At 43.6% G+C, this 16,824-nt stretch overlaps 2 protein-coding genes across 4 annotated transcripts in view; one reads left to right on the top strand and one right to left on the bottom strand.

The window, feature by feature from the left end:
* SHLD1 (shieldin complex subunit 1) overlaps positions 1-3,965 on the bottom strand; it is a 97,599-nt gene extending 93,634 nt beyond the window's left edge. Inside the window, exon 1 of the mRNA XM_063315965.1 lies at positions 3,867-3,965. The gene's annotated coding sequence lies outside the window, so the exon portion shown is untranslated. The remainder of the gene's footprint in view (positions 1-3,866) is intronic.
* Positions 2,378-16,824, top strand: part of GPCPD1 (glycerophosphocholine phosphodiesterase 1) — a 79,147-nt gene continuing 64,700 nt past the window's right edge. The window contains exons 1-2 of one of the 3 annotated variants that reach the window (XM_063315944.1): positions 2,378-2,592; positions 11,875-11,952. In XM_063315944.1, coding sequence (XP_063172014.1) covers positions 11,904-11,952 — 49 coding nt within the window. In that variant the 5' untranslated portion in view covers positions 2,378-2,592; positions 11,875-11,903. Of the gene's footprint in view, positions 2,593-2,688; positions 2,792-11,874; positions 11,953-16,824 lie in introns of those variants that run through there. The other 2 variants (XM_063315925.1, XM_063315935.1) reach the window with 2 other exon arrangements.

Raw genomic sequence — 16,824 nt, 5'->3', positions numbered from 1 at the left:
TTGGCTGCAGAAATAATGTCTGCTCTAGTGGCATCTTCAGAGTTTAACTAATTAATGTTCTACTTGAACTGATAGTGAGCATTATTAAACATTTATAAATGCTTCCACAGAATCTCATCTTCTGCATCAATGTGAAAATCAACAAGACCTTCTATGTTGTTATAGCTTTCATGTAAAGCTATGTAACGTGTGCCACAGAACACAACTGCATACAATATTGAATATTTTACGATTCTCAACTTGTTGCTTTACAGCATTCTCAAACTGACACATCATGTTTACAGTGGTTAAGAAGTTAGTTGCCTCTACTTGTGCATCTCTGTACAACTACTTGAAATATGTTCTGTTGTACTTCCATGAAAATCGTAATTTACAAATGCTGCAGTGGTGAAGGCACCATGTTCCCCTTGAATAGGCTGAAGGAAAATTGTACAATCTTACAAATTGCTGCTGTCATGAGTACTGATGGCGAGCTAGAAGGGGCTCCCATCCAGGGGGGGAAACGCATGCGTAGTACTGAGGAGTTGAGCAGCCATTCAAAGAGACACAGATCAGACCCGCCTTGACTTTTGGGGTTTATCTGTCTGGGTTTTTCCCACGCTTCTTCAGTTTGTTAGGATTTTCTGTCTTATGTAGCAGTAATAAACACTAGAGACCTACTCCTTGTCTCAGCGTGGTTCCTGACTGTTAGGATAGCTGCTTTCACACGCACAGAGTAACTAAGCCATGGTGAGTACTGCCTTAATCACTCATAGCAGAAACAGTGAGGTCTCTCTGAAACTTTCTTGAAATCATAATTTGCTACAAGTATATAGGTAATCACAAGATTATGTTTAAGATCATCTGTGATATTGATACATGAATTCACATACAATCCAATGTCCTTAATATTAGACTCCTGACTGTACAATACATGCAACTCTTGATACCAAAACTGAACAGGAGCTGTTGCTTTGTTCATTTTGTGTTCTCTTCAGTAATTTGAATTTTCTGAATGTCTTCTGAAATCCACGGGGGGGGGGGGGAGAATGAGGATGAGCATGCTTGTGATCTACCCAACCTCTACCTACGATATATACATTCAGCTTACATACTTGTGCTGATGGGCAGGCCAAAAGATTGTACAGATTACACCCCCCCCCCAAAAGTTGTATAAACAGAGATAGTGGTGGGATATTCTTTTCATTACCTAACACAAATATGTGCTATCTTAACTGCCTCTTACTGTATATTCAAATGCATACACTGTAAGAATACAGACTGGCAGCTACTGTATTTATTTAGCAATCTTCACATATTGTAATATGGCTTCAATATTCAATACTCTCCAGCATGGGGTCACTGGGGATCTTTACCGAGGCATAAAATAATATTCCTCAAATAAAATTGTAACTGCATTTCTAAGGCTGAGCATGGGGTGGCTAAACTGATGTAGAATTTACACTGGGATGAGGGGGGTGGAAGGGAGGGGAAAACAGGTTGGTTATGCAGATGTAGGGTAATTCGTTAAGTGCAGAAGAAAGGAAAGCTAGACCACCTTTGTGCCCATCCCCCGTAGCCACGTCCCGAAATAACGAGAACACCAACTTAGACTGAGGGACGGATAGGGACCTTGCCGCTTACGCCCACTTTCATCTCTGGGGGAAGTCGGGAGATCTAAGCAAGCAGACACAGCGGCTCTCGTTGTGCAGCTCGCTCACTAGGCGACGACAGGTTTCGTCCCTAAAAGCCTGCTCGGGTGGGTAAGCAGGCGGCTCTCCCTTCCACGCACCCATCAGGTTGCGGGCTTCGTGCAATGGGTCTCAGCCACCGAGCCGTCACGGACCTGTTTGCTTGCCATCAACGGTTCGTTGCCTTCACTGGAAAAGTACTCGAAGCGCTAGATCCGACCGGCAGTCGACCCACTGGGAGAACGACATCTACACTTTAATGACCTGCCCTCGGGGGGCGATCACTTCCTGCCGTTCCTTAGAAGATGAACTGCAAGCAACTAAATGGTTTGTTATTTTATTTTATGTTATTTTGCTTGTTTGTAGTGTAAATCTTCTAATAATAAATGTTAACTAAACCGGCAACAGAAGGTACCAGGAAAGAACCAGACCGCGCCGGCAGCCCGCTCACCTCCGCCCTCGCGGTCTTACGCTCCCGCCGCGCGTTCTCTAGCCACGCGGCCCTGGCAGGCCACGCCCCCTTCTCTTTTCCCAAGACCACCCGCGCGCGCTTTCTAAGAAAAGTGTCGCCTTCCCGCTGTTCCCCGCTCCGGCCCTCCCGCCGCCTCCCCCCGCGCTCCCATTGGCCGCCCGCCTCACGTGCTCCTGGTACCCGCTTGTTTTCCTTTCTCGCCGCCCGGCGGCGGCGACGGCTGTTTCTGCCGGGCGGCTGTAACCGGTTTGGGCCAGGGAGAGGCTGAGGCGTCAACAAACAGCAGCGCCTCGACCCTTTCCCCTCGCGGCTGTCGCCGACGTTAAAGCCGCCCTCCTCCCCTCCTTTGCAGGAAGGAGGTTGCCCGAGGGAGGAAGCGGGAGCGAGCTGCTGCTTTGCCACAACCCGGCTTCCATCATCGACAGTCCTCGCCCTCCCCTCCCGGTACAGGTTAGTCCCGGAGCTTGGGCGGCGGCAGCGGCAGCAGCGAGACGAGGGGGGAAGAGACGAGGAGGAGCCACGTGGAGGGCCGGGGTGGGAAGGAAAAGAGGCTCCTCGTGCCGTAAGGGATGCTGTGGCTCTGCCGCCGCTTTCTTTCCAGAGACCTCGGGACCATTTTCCATCCCCCAGGCCTGGCTGGTTGTTAACGGTACGTTATGGAGCTCTTTCCTCCCTCAGCAATGCGGCTTTTTCAGACTGTAACTGCTACGCCTTGAAAGTCGCTCATCCTGCCCTTCGTGGGAGGAAGAGATCGGCGTTCAAAGCAGTGCCGGTCGGGGACGGTGGTGCCCCATTGAGGAAGGCGTTTCTCCCTCAGGACCTGCCGGTTACCTGAAGAGGCATTAGCAAGAATTCACACTGTGCCCGGCGCTTGTTCGTAGGGCGATATTTTATTGAATAAAGCTAATTGGCTGGGTTTGCGGTCTAAGACAAGATGGCCAAGGTGATGACTCTTATGTTCTCAATAACCAGACAAGGTAGGATGGTTGAGATAATTGCAGTAATGAATACAGGCCACCGATTCATTCTTCCTAGGACACGCTTTAAGCAACATTGTAGTTTGCTGTGTCATTCAGACCCCAAACAACCCATTCTGGGGAACTCAGACTTATAACCTATGATAAATCCAGGATTCAAATCAGTTTCAGGAAACCTAAAATAATGCGAATTTAAATGACACCATAAGCCACACAGCTTGGCTAAAATGCTGTGCACAAGGGAGGGTAAAATGATGATGCACATGTTAGTTATCGCAGTGTGTGTGTGAACTGGGACCTCCCACAGCTCTAATTCTGTTGAGTCATTACCATTAAAGGCTATTAAACAGACTTGTGTGTTCTGGAAATCCAAAAATTAAACTAATAACCAGCTATACAGACTAATGATATACAGGGCAGTCAAATAAGTTAATCTGTGGATGATTTAGCACATTATTCAGTTCACTGAGAGAAAGGCAAGGAGTTCTGAGAGTAATACATGTGATGGGACAAAGGCAAGATGTTCAGAGAAGAACAGAAAAAATGGTATAATTTCCAGAGTGATTCACTTTATGGTATTTTAATAGACTGTTGCTATAACAAAGCTAGTATTTTGGAGACTTCTGCCGCAGTAGAGAGAGAGAGAAATTTGCAAGGTGCAGCATTCACTAATGAATACTGGAGGGCTGCTGCTTTGGAACACAAAGTAAATTTCTGGATTGATGGGGTGGGGAGAGAGAGAATTACCTTATTTTTTGCAGCTTGTGCACATATTTCTGGCCCTTGAAGGTCAGTGTTAAATTGGTCTTCCAACTGTTGGAGCAGTGGAAGCTCATGTCCCTATCAGTAACTCTTTGCCAGTGCTCTTTGGGTTTGCTCAGTGTACTCCTTGGCTTTGTGAAGACATGGTGTTCCTAGAACTGGAGACTTTGACCAGTTCAAAGGATGAGGATTGGTATATCATGCCTTTGTTTGATTCTGGATTCATCTGTTTAGATGAAGCTGTAGACGCCTATAAAAGTCCAGCCTCTGAGAGGAGTTTGGCTTCAGATGCTTAAAAAGCTTTCTCTTGGGAAAGCAAAAGGCTGGCAAATGAGAACAAAAGCTCAGAGCTTGCTGTCTTTCTCTGCAGTCCTGCTTAGTGACTTCAGCTGTTGAAAGAAAAAGATAAAAGGATGGGCCAGGTGATTGGACTGAGTTAATGGCTTTCCTCCTGGCCTGAACAAAAAAAATCTCCAAAAGGTTGGTGGCCTTAAAAGGGTTTTCCAGACTCCCTTTGTTTAACAAAAGATATTCCAAGGAGGAAAAGCCAGGTTTTTAAAAAGCATGTGCCCGTTGCTGGCAACATTATCTTATTTAGATTCTCATTTGCTACATCTGTCCTTGCTTTTCAAAGACCCAGCAATCAGCACTGAAAAAGGGAAGAGTTGAGGGAATGTCTGCACAATCTTAGTTTGGAAATGGTATCTTTGGATTCTTTTGAATATTGTTATTTTGTGTTACTAGTGAAATTCCTGTACAAGAAGAGATGGGGATATTGAAAGCATCCCACTTTTCTCCAAACTCTGTCCCTTTTCACAACTAGACATACCTGCCAGATTCTTTCTCGCACATAAGCATATCAGTATTACCGTAGAAGGAACTGTTTCCTTTAATCAGTGTTTTTGGCCTCTTAGCTTAACCATAATATTGTGCGAACATTAAGCCAAATTGGGAATCCAGTTGGGGAAGGAGCAAATGAAATACATGTATTTGGGGAATGTAGGCATAGACTGGAACCAGTGTCATCAGTAGGAATCTCCATTCAGATTGTGGACTGGTTTAAATCCCAGTTTGAAAGATGGTCAAGCCATCTTCCTCTTGTTTTCTTTTAATATAAATTTTGTTAAAAGTTTGAAAAAGATAAAAACTTAACAAAAACTAATACAAAGGAAAGAAAGGAAAAAAGGAAAGAAAAAGACAAAAGTGCAAAAAGTGGAAGATAAAAAGAAATAGAAAGAAGCAGCTTCCAATTTCCTTTGCAGTAAATGTATGATTACAAAACTATTTCTTACTCTATGGTTACAAAAAAAGCTCTTTTTTTCTATTATCTAATGCCTTCTAATCATCAAAACCATAAATCAGAAGTTCTTTTTTTCCCCTGTTTTATGCAAAAAGTCTATAAGGGGTTTCCAGTCAGCAATAAACATAGATGTTGTCTTTTCTGTAATCAAAGAAGTCAATTTAGCCAGCTCTGCAAGTTCCATCATCTTTGCCCACCATTCTTCCCCAATGTAATGGGGATGAGACGGTCCCTCAGGTAACCTGGCCCCATGCCATGTAGGGCTTTAAAGGTAATAGCCAACACCTTGAATTGGACCCGGAAGCAAACTGGCACCCAGTGCAGCTCACGCAGCAACGGTGTTATATGTGCCAACCTAGGGGCACCAGAAATAGCCCGCGTGGCTGCATTCTGGACCAGCTGAAGCTTCCGGATACTCTTCAAGGGTAGCCCCATGTAGAGCGCATTGCAGTAGTCTATATGGGAGATAACCAGGGCGTGAGTGACTGTTTGGAGGGCTTCTCGATCCAGGAATGAGGATTTTTATATCATAAATTATTTTTTTGTTTTGTTGTTGTTTATTCGTTTAGTCGCTTCTGACTCTTCGTGACTTCATGGACCAGCCCACGCCAGAGCCTCCTGTCGGTCGTCAACACCCCCAGCTCCCCCAGGGACGAGTCCGTCACCTCTAGAATATCATCCATCCATCTTGCCCTTGGTCGGCCCCTCTTCCTTTCGCCTTCCACTCCCCCTAGCATCAGCACCTTCTCCAGGCTGTCCTGTCTTCTCATTATGTGGCCAAAGTATTTCAGTTTTGCCTTGAATATCATTCCCTCAAGTGAGCAGTCTGGCTTAATTTCCTGGAGGATGGACTGGTTTGATCTTCTTGCAGTCCAAGGCACTCTCAGAATTTTCCTCCAACACCACAGTTCAAAAGCATCGATCTTCCTTCTTTCAGCCTTCTTTATGGTCCAGCTCTCACAGCCATATGTTACTACGGGGAACACCATTGCTTTAACTATGCGGACCTTTGTTGTCAGTGTGATGTCTCTGCTCTTAACTATTTTATCGAGATTTGTCATTGCTCTTCTCCCAAGGATTAAGCGTCTTCTGATTTCCTGACTGCAGTCAGCATCTGCAGTAAACTTTGCACCTAGGAATACAAAGTCTTTCACTGCCTCTACGTTTTCTCCCTCTATTTGCCAGTTATCAATCAAGCTGGTTGCCATAATCTTACTTTTTTTGAGGTTTAGCTGCAAGCCAGCTTTTGCACTTTCTTTTTTCACCTTCATCATAAGGCTCCTCATTTCCTCTTCACTTTCAGCCATCAAAGTGGTATCATCTGCATATCTGAGATTGTTAATGTTTCTTCCAGCGATTTTAACTCCAGCCTTGGATTCCTCAAGCCCAGCTTGTCGCATGATGTGTTCTGCATACAAGTTGAATAGGTAGGGTGAGAGTACACAGCCCTGCCGTACTCCTTTCCCAATCTTAAACCAGTCCGTTGTTCCGTGGTCTGTTCTTACTGTTGCTACTTGGTCGTTATCCAGATTCTTCAGGAGGCAGACAAGATGACTTGGTATCCCCATACCACTAAGAACTTGCCACAATTTGTTATGGTCCACACAGTCAAAGGCTTTAGAATAGTCAATAAAACAGAAATAGATGTTTTTCTGAAACTCCCTGGCTTTTTCCATTATCCAGCGGATATGGGCAATTTGGTCCCTAGTTCCTCTGCCTTTTCTAAACCCAGCTTGTACATCTGGCAATTCTCGCTCCATGAACTGCTGAAGTCTACCTTGCAGGATCTTGAGCATTACCTTACTGGCATGTGAAATGAGTGCCACTGTTCGATAGTTTGAACATTCTTTAGTGTTTCCCTTTTTTGGTATGGGGATATAAGTTGACTTTTTCCAATCTGATGGCCATTCTTGTGTTTTCCAAATTTGCTGGCATATAGCATGCCTTACCTTGACAGCATCATCTGGCAAGATTTTGAACAGTTCAGCTGGGATGCCGTCGTCTCCTGCTGCCTTGTTATTAGCAATGCTTCTTAAGGCCCATTCAACCTCACTCTTCAGGATGTCTGGCTCTAACTCACTGACCACACCGTCAAAGGTATCCCCAATATTGTTTTCCTTCCTATACAGGTCTTCCGTATATTCTTGCCACCTTTTCTTGATCTATTCTTCTTCTGTTAGGTCCTTGCCATCTTTGTTTTTGATCATACCCATTTTTGCCTGGAATTTACCTCCGATGTTCCTAATTTTCTGGAAGAGGTCTCTTGTTCTTCCTATTCTATTGTCTTCTTCCACTTCCGCGCATTGCTTGTTTAAAAATAATTCCTTATCTCTTCTGGCTAAGCTCTGGAATTTTGCATTTAATTGGGCATATCTCCCCCTATCACTGTTGCCTTTTGCTTTCCTTCTTTCTTGGGCTACTTCTGGTGTCTCAGCAGACAGCCATTTTGCCTTCTTGGTTTTCTCTTTCTTTGGGATGTATTTTGTTGCCGCCTCCTGAACAATGCTGCGAACGTCTGTCCATACGTCTTCCAGGACCCTATCTACTAAGTCCAGTCCCTTAAATCTATTCTTCACCTCCACTGCATATTCCTTAGGAATATTAGTGAGCTCATATCTAGCTGATCTGTGGGTCTTCCCTAATCTCTTTAGTCTGATCCTATATTGTGCAAGAAGAAGTTCGTGATCGGAACTACAGTCAGCTCCAGGTCTTGTTTTTACCGACTGTATAGATGTCCGCCAGCTTTGGCTGCAAAGGATGTAGTCAATCTGATTTCGGTGTTGTCCATCTGGTGAAGTCCATCTATAAAGCTGTCTCTTAGGTTGTTGGAAGAGAATGTTTGTTATGCAGAGTGAGTTGTCTCAGCAAAATTCTATCAGCCTATGTCCTGCTTCATTTTGTTCTCCCAGGCCATGCTTACCTGTAATTCCAGGTGTCATCTGACTGCCCATCTTAGCATTCCAGTCTCCCGTGATGAAAATTACATCTCTTTTAGGCGTGTTGTCCAGTAGGTGCTGCAGATCCTCATAGAACTGCTCTACTTCAGCAGCATCTGTGGTTAGGGCGTATATTTGGATGACTGTGATGTTAGATGGCTTGCCCTGAATTCGAATTGAGATCATTCTATCATTTTTTGGATTTATCCAAGCACTGCTTTAGCCATTTTACTATTAATTATGAAGGCTACTCCATTTCTTCCGTGGTCCTCTTGTCCTCAGTAGTAGATCTGGTGGTCATTTGATGTGAAGTGGCCCATTCCAGTCCATTTCAGTTCACTGACGCCCAAAATGTCTATCTTTAATCCTGACATCTCACCAAGAACCACATCCAATTTGCCCTGGCTCATAGATCTTACATTCCAGGTTCCAATGGTGTGTTGATCCTTAGAACATTGGATTTGCCGTTCACCACCAGCACCGTCAGCCGCTAGCCGTCCTTTCGGCTTTGAGCTAGCTGCGTCATCACGTCTGGGGCTAGTTGAACTCATCCTCTGTTCCTCCCCAGTAGCATTTTGACCACCTTCCGACCTGGGGGTCTCATCTTCCGATGGTATACCGACATATCTCTGGTTGTACTGATCCATTTAGTTTTCACGGCAAGAATACTGGGGTGGGTTGCCATTACCTTCCCCAGGGATCGCATTTAGTCTGACCTCTCTGTCATGACCTTCCCATCTTGGGTGGCCCTTCACAGTTTAGCTCATGGCATCATTGAGGTGCTCAAGCTCCAGCACCACGACAAGGTAATGATCCTTTGCTGAAGCATAAATTATTATAAAAATATAATAAAATGTCCCTTCATGTTGCTTCCCCCTTGTTTTCTGACCAGATGTCCAGGGGGATATTACAGCTCTTAAAGTTTTAAGAGCTGTACAGAAGAAAACATTCAAGTAGAGTACGGGTAGTCCTCAACTTACGACCACAATTGGGACCTGAATTTCATTGCTAAGTGAGGCGGCCCTTAAGTGAGTCATGCCCGATTTTATCACCTTTTTGCTGCAATTAAGCGAATCACCATGGCTGTTAAATGAATCAAGTGGTCGTTAAGTGAATCTGCCTTCCCCCATTGACTTTGCTTGTTGGAAGCCAGCTGCCTTCCCCCATTGACTTATTCAACAAATCTTGATTAAAACAAACCAGATTTTAGTACAGTGTGTGAACTAAGGATCCATACCTATCAGTAAGAGGCTTGAAGTTATGACAGTGCTGAAAAAATGGACTTCTGACTGGTCTTGAAGTTGCAGCCATTACAGCACCCCCCCCCCAGTCATGTGATCAAAATCGGGGTGCTTAGCAGTCCACCCACACTTACAGCCCCAGGGCGTTTCATCTCCCCCCACCCGCCTGTCTCCCCCTCGTCTCTGCCATTTTGGGTGCCCTGCACTCTGCCTTGTGGGGTGGGAAGCAGCCCCAGAACTGTGCAGTGGTTCTGGAACAGCTTGCCACGCTGCGGCTCAGAGGATTCTTGGTGCGCTGTGGCTCTGGGCCTGCAAGAAGCCCCAGAGCCACAGCACGAAACCCCAGCTGCCTCTGGAAGCTGCTGCAGCCTTCCCCAGAACTGTGTTGCCCAGGAAGCTCCAGCAAGTACCAGCAAGCCACAGTGCCAAGCCATAGCACCTGGGAAGCCCCAGGTTTTGCTCAATGAGAAAACACCGGGGGTTGGCTCAAGGTTGGCTCACGCTTCCTACCTGTGGCTCCCTGAGCCAACCTGTGGCATTTTCCCATTGGTTGAAAATGCTTCTTGCCTTCCCCATTGGCTGGCATTCTTATTTGCACCATGCTGCTGGGCTGCACTGGGGAGCCACATGTAGGAAGTGTTTGCCAGAGAAGCTGGAGCACCCGGGGTAGTATGGCGGCTGTGGGTCCGAAAAGGAAACAGCAAAGGAAACGAGGTACTTCTGCTTCAGTGGCTGGGTGCAAAAGGTGAAAGGTCAGTGCGGGGAATTGGGAGAGAAGGCAGCTGGGCAAATGAATGCTTGCTGGCGCTTGCTGGGGCTTCCCGGGCACTGTGGCTTGCTGGGGCTTCCTGGGCACTGTAGCTTGGTGCCATTCTGCTGGGGTGGCTGCGGCTTCCAGGGGTGGCTGTGGCTTCACACTGCACTGCGGCTTGGGCTTCTTGCAGCCCCAGAGCTGCAGCGCTCCAAGAAGCTCCTGAGCCATAGCATGGCAAGCAGTCCCAGAACCACACAGTTCTGGGGCTGCTTGCCACCCCCAAGGCAGGGTGCAGGGCTGCCAAAAGGGCAGGGGGGGAGATATGGAGGTGGGGGGAGTAGAGGCAGTCCCTTACCTTACTGAGGCTCGAGGCTGGGAGGAACCAGGCCCAGAATAGCTTGGATTGGGGTGGGTCATTGGCTAATGACTGGTGGAATTTGCTTAACGGCAGCAGCAGGGAGTGCTAGGAGTGCTGTTGCTAAGCAATGCAGTCACATGACACCTAGCTTTATGACTGCATCATCTAGCGATGGAAATTCCAGTCCCGATTGTGGTTGTAATTTGAGGACTATACCTGTACGTAGTTAGAGGCTTAAGATTGGAGAAGACTCCTGAGAATACCATGGATAGCCAAGAAAACAAACAAATGGATCATTGATCAAATCAACCCAGAGTTCTCACTTGAGGACAAATGACCAAGCTCAAGCTATCCTGCTTCAGACACATTATACGAAGACTTAGCTCTTTGAAAAAGGCTGTAGGTTTGGTTAAGGTGGAAGGAAAGAGAAGACCGCAGCAAGGTGGATGGATTCAGTTACAGTGACAATGCGTGCACCATCGGAAGACCTGGAAGACCAGTTTAGGGATAGATCATCATGGAGAAAATCTATCTATGTGGTCACTAGGAGTCGAAAATGATTTGATGGCACATAATCAAATTCATTAAAGTGTCTCACGCTCTTGACTTTTTCTTTAAAAAAAATTGTATTTCTTGGCTTGAAGTCATTTCTATTTAATGAGGAAGTTTGCCCCTTTTCTGTATTTATTGAAAGCTAATCCATGAAATTGTAGCCCATTTATCTCATGTTCTCCTTAAAATAAGCACTGGCTTTGGGAGAGCTCCAGAGTGTCGTCTTCCAAGTGTCATCAGCAGAATGAGTTTGCATGGAATTGCATCTCCTCTGAAGAACCAAGTGTACCTTTTGTGGATTGTTTGGGATCCAGCACTATTTCTGGATATGAAGGTGGTTGCTTCACTGTATCAAATACTGATTTTAACTACTTAGCTAAATGCAGCTCCATTGGGAAAAGGTGGTCATAGCTTCAATAATTTGTGCATTAGCTACTCCACAGCCTTGCAAAAAATAGTTGACTTTTAAAGCTGCAAAAACATCTTAATATATGCTTTATTTGAAGAATCTCTCAATTCTGTATGAATGTGTTTGAGTTTGGCTTCATAGACCCTCATCTTTAGCTTGCCTTTAGTTATCAGTTTGGCAGATTGTGCAGCTGCTCCCCGGGGAAATTTAACATTTGGCTTTGTTTAGATGTGCAGTAAAGAACTTTTATTTTCTTCTGTGACAATTCATACTGCATGACTTGTTCATACAGTATAACATGTTTATGCTCCTATTTTCTACTCCCCTTTTTTCCCTTTTTTTTTTTTTGCTTGCACTGTAATTTGACTCAGGGCTCCTTGAAAGATTGGGTGCAGATAAATGAAATAATGTATTAACAAGATACTTCTTTTCTTTCTCAACAGATTACCACAGTCTTTAAAAATAATTGAATATGGCACCTTGTCAGGTTACCTTTGAACTAAGAGGAGTATCTCCACCAGGTACAAAATAATTTTTTAATGCAGACTTGCAATAGAGCTGGAAGTTCATTGTCTATGTAACAAACCCAAGCAGTTGTAGATGGGATTTTTGGAAAATTTGATTTCTGTTACCTTTTGTAGATATGATTTGCATTTAATGAGTATGTATATAAAAACTTAATGAGCAAGTTAAGTTTCCTTTGTTCCAGTATACTCTTTCCAAATATTTTGCCCTGTCAAATATTTTTGTGACTATGTCTTATCAGTATGTGCAATTATTATGTTTGAATTTCCATATTTGCTCTTCAGACCAGTTTACCACCTATATTTCTTGCTTATAGTATCACTCTTATGCTAAGAGTTTTTTCTGCTGCTTGGTTAATTTAGTCCCTAATCAACTAAACTGAATGGTTTTTCTCAGAAAATGGGACCATCTTGTTAGTTTTTGTGTAATACAGGTAGTCCTTGACTTACAACTCTTCATTCAGTGACCATTTGAAGTTACGATGGCACTGAATGAATGATGGTTATGACCAGTCCTCAGAGTTCCAGCCATCCGAGCACCCCCGCAGTCATTTGCTAGTGATCTGGGCGCTTGGCAACCGGCTCACATTATGACCAGTTGCAGCGCCCCACGATCATGTGATTGCCATTTACTACCTTCCATGTTGGCTTCCCCAGAAAGTCAGTGGGGAAGCCAGCAGGGAAGGTCGCAAGTTGCTGGGGTAAGTCTCCCCAACCCAGGCACCCTTTCCCAGCCCCCCTGCGCTTGCTCCAGCCATTCGCACACCCCCACGGACCCTTCTGGAGCCTCGCTGCACCTCCCCTGCCACTCATTCACCCAGCCACACTTTCCCCAAGCTTTGACGCGCCTCCCTCATGCACCCTCCCCAAGCCTACCTGCACCTCTTGCGCACCACTGCACACCCTCCCTGACCCTCACCGTGCCTCCCTCACATCCAACTTGACCCTCCCTCTGCCTCCCTCACACCCCCACATACCCTCACTGAGCCTTGCTGCACCTCCCTTGCACCCTCATGCACCCCCTCACAACCTCCCCCACCCAGCAGCAGCCACTTACCTGCCTACCAGACTGCTTGCAAACCACCTGGGACTTGTGGCTTCCCCACTGACTTGGTTGTGAGAAGCCAGCAGGAAGTTGCCTTGCTTAACGACCATGGGATTCAGTTAACAACAGCAACTGGGACTGCGGGGATTGCTGTTGCTAAGTGATGCAGACGCACTTTACGACTGCATCGCTTCGTGATGGGAATTCTGGTCCCAATTGCCGTTGTAAGTCAAGGACTACCTGTATTTCCCTTCCTCTCCCAGCCAGTTATATAACATTGCTTCAGAAAAATTCTGCAGTATAATGTAGGTAGAACTTGTGACTAACCACTTTCTACTGTTTCACTCTATAATACATCTGTTTTAAAACTTAGTCCATATTGATTGAATAAATATTAAAACCACTTTGTTCCTCGTAGCACTGGAATTGTGCTATCTTGTGCTATAAGTTAATTAAATGACTTGGCTCCTTTTTAAAAAATAATGTAAGACACTGAATAGCATTTTTAAAAAATAACAGTTCCTCTGAAAGTCTGAGGCAGGAGACCTATTGGGAGAAGGTTCTAGATGCTTATTTCTTGTTTTCCTAGCTTTGAATCTTAATTCATTTTGAATACAATCACAGCTTTATACAATAGAGCTTATATGGAGATCTATAGAATTTTTTGGCATTGAGATAGTCAATACATACAAGGAAATAATACATAGCAATTATTTAGGTAAGATGTTGGGGCAAAATGCTGTATCTTTGGGGAAATGAGATTATCTTCATTAAGAATTCTGTTGAAAGCACTGTTTGAAAGAATATAGGCATTTAAGTATGTAATGAGTCACATACTTGATGATCAACTGTTGATGGCTTAAAGTTAAAGTGGCAAGGTGAGACCAGTGATTTCCAGACTAGAGAAAGTAAACATGTTGCAGCTACTTAAGGTCATAAAGAAAACCCATCTAATACCTGTTAACTCAGAAAGGCAAGAGGAAGAAACATAGCTGTAAAATGCTGGAGCCCTTATAAACAAGGGCTCTGACTTACTGCTCTGCAGCAGGCAATCAAGTGTTGTGTTAAGGCTTCAATCTTTGCAATAAAGATACTAGACTAGGCAAGTTGTGTGAGGAAGTCTTCTGCCAAGTCTAGCCCAGAGCTGAATGAGAGTCAACACTGCCTTGAAGGCAACCTTCACCCCACTCCGAAGCCTGACAGATACAATCAGTGAACATTAAGTAAGAGCCAGTTATTTAAATGAACAAGTAATCTTCTATTCAATTGTATTTTTGATACGAGTAATAACCAGTCACATTCATTTACCATGTTTTCCTAAATCAGTTATTTCTCTTCCGTACAGAGAAAGTGATACGAGAAGTATTATTCTTTCTGGGGAGGTACAAGAGACAGTGTTTGGTTAGCTGTTTAATTTAGTGACAGCCTTCACTTCCGTCAGTATATCATAAGAGACATATTTTTGGGGGGTTGGTGGAGGCATTTGGCATTTGGGGAACATATTTTGGGTGACATGACAAAATACCTTCTAAATAGTTTGTTCACAGAATAGCTATGCAGAGGTCACAAATCAGATACAAACATCAGTTTATCAGAATTCTAGCTGTTACCTCTTCTAGTCTTCTGTCTTGCAGGACATTCCTTATCAGCCCTGTTTACTTTTGTCCTTTTTTCCAGACAGGAACATTTCTAAACAAAGCACTGGGTTGCAATTGCCCTTCATTTCTCCTTTCCAGGAAAGTTGATGGGATCTCAATGGAAACCAGAAGCCAAATTATTGGCAATAGATGATGGTAGAACTGAGCACTGTATGTTGCAGCTTGCTAGCTTCTCTCTCTCTTTTAAATAATAATAAAAAATTAAATGTAAAAAAGTCATAATGGGTCTGTTGTTCTCCCTGGCATCACACTGGAACCTCAGCTATAGGTATATTGTTACAATGTCATATTCTGCTTCTGGGTACTGGAATTGCAAGGGCAAACCCAGTATGACATTCTACCACATTATTCAGGCAAGCTGGGTGGGGTTAACAATCAGGATTTTTTATGTGACTTTGATTTGCTGAAGCATTACAACTCTCTAGTAGCCCCGCCTCCCCGTCACTCCCCTTCCCTAAAACATACCCAGCAAAAGTGTGGAGAATTGGTGACAGCTCATGGAACATACATTGCTGTCAGGAAGTATAAGTAAGATAGTTTCTAGTATCTCACACAGAGAAATGATTTTTCTGCATTAATTGCTACTTGTCACACTGTACCAAGTCATCATTTGTTTTAGTCATGGTTTGTGGAATAAGCTAGAATAGGCTGATTCATAAGTAAATCTAACCCAGAGGCCATGGTTTCCAAACCACATTGTCAGTGAACACACTCAACCACCATACTGTAGTTCCTGATATAAACCAGCATGATATTTCAGAAGACTTAAGCTGCCACAACTCTCCACCTAGCTATCTCCCTTCACCCCACCACCGCTAATTGCATGAAGTATATTTCAATGCAGCTTTTCCAGTATGATGCTCCCAGCTGTATAAGTCTTAAATGGGAGTTTTGGGAATTGTATCCCCAACACATTGGAGGGCATTAGGTTGGGAAAAACTGTTTATGTATGTATGTGTGATCCAGGTATGGTTTTTGACATTCTTACACTTAACATTTTGTTTCCAAACACAAAATCACGCAAAATGTAATGATTTGGAGAAATTGTGGGCCTTGGGGGATACAAAAAGATGCTGGAAGGCTGCATGTGGTCTTGGCATCTCAAGTTGCCTCTCCCGCTTTTAAAGCAGTGTAGAAGTTTTCTGTTCTTTGCACCTGTCAGTTATATGCTGTCTAATCTTGTAACTGATCACTGGATAGCAGATTCAAAACTATTGCATAACAAATCCCCTAGCACCAAGCAAGTTGTGGATGCCTCAGATTAGAGGCAACTGACTTTTTTTAGCCTAGAACATATGAGCTTTAAATGTTTACAAAACTAATAATGTGTAACTATGTACATCTTGTACATAGTGCTAACAAAAACGCATCTCTTGCTCCCCCAAGTGCATTATCTGTATAATGCCAATACTGTATCTCAGTAGTCTTAATATACCTCAGTACAGCCTTTCCTGTAACGTTCAGACAAAAGTTAGGAATTTCCTGTTCTGTTATGAACACTGTTATTGCTGTTATTTATTTAAGATGGGATGTGAAGTTAGTGTGTGCAAAATATGTGGAACTCAAATTATTTTGAGTGCGAACAGGCTTTTTTTAATAATCTTGAAAGTGCTTTGAATTTGAAATAATGTTTTGAGCTGAAAACAGAACTGTTTTGAGTGCAAAACACTTAAGTGCACTTCCATAATAATAATAATAATTAATAATTAATTAAAAATGATAGGAAACAGCTAGTTTGTGTTTAAACAGTGCATTTCAAAATAATTTTTTAAAATAATTCTACATTACACACAATTAATGATTATATGGTGAAGGAAAAAAAACTAACAATATTATAGTGATTAAAATAAACTAAATATGACAAAAAACCTACTGTAGTTAACAGAAAAATGTAATAACTATAAATATCTATTTGAAATTAATTCAATCATTAAGCTTATTATTAAATCTAGACCATATATTGGGCCATCTTCTCATTTTTAAAACAGAGTTTTCAGAAATAGATAACAATCTCATATCCTGGGTCCAAACTTTAAAATCAGGAGATTAAGTTTCTTTCTAATTATATAAAATTATCTTGTTTGCCATATCCCAGGCTTGATGGAGCCAAAGCTCTTCATGAGATGATAAATTCCATGTTTTCAGGATACAGAGTTCAGATGAGGG

This window comes from Candoia aspera, chromosome 1 (assembly GCF_035149785.1).
Source record: "Candoia aspera isolate rCanAsp1 chromosome 1, rCanAsp1.hap2, whole genome shotgun sequence".
Classification (NCBI taxonomy): Eukaryota; Metazoa; Chordata; class Lepidosauria; order Squamata; family Boidae; genus Candoia; species Candoia aspera.
This window is presented reverse-complemented; position numbering and strand designations above follow the sequence as displayed.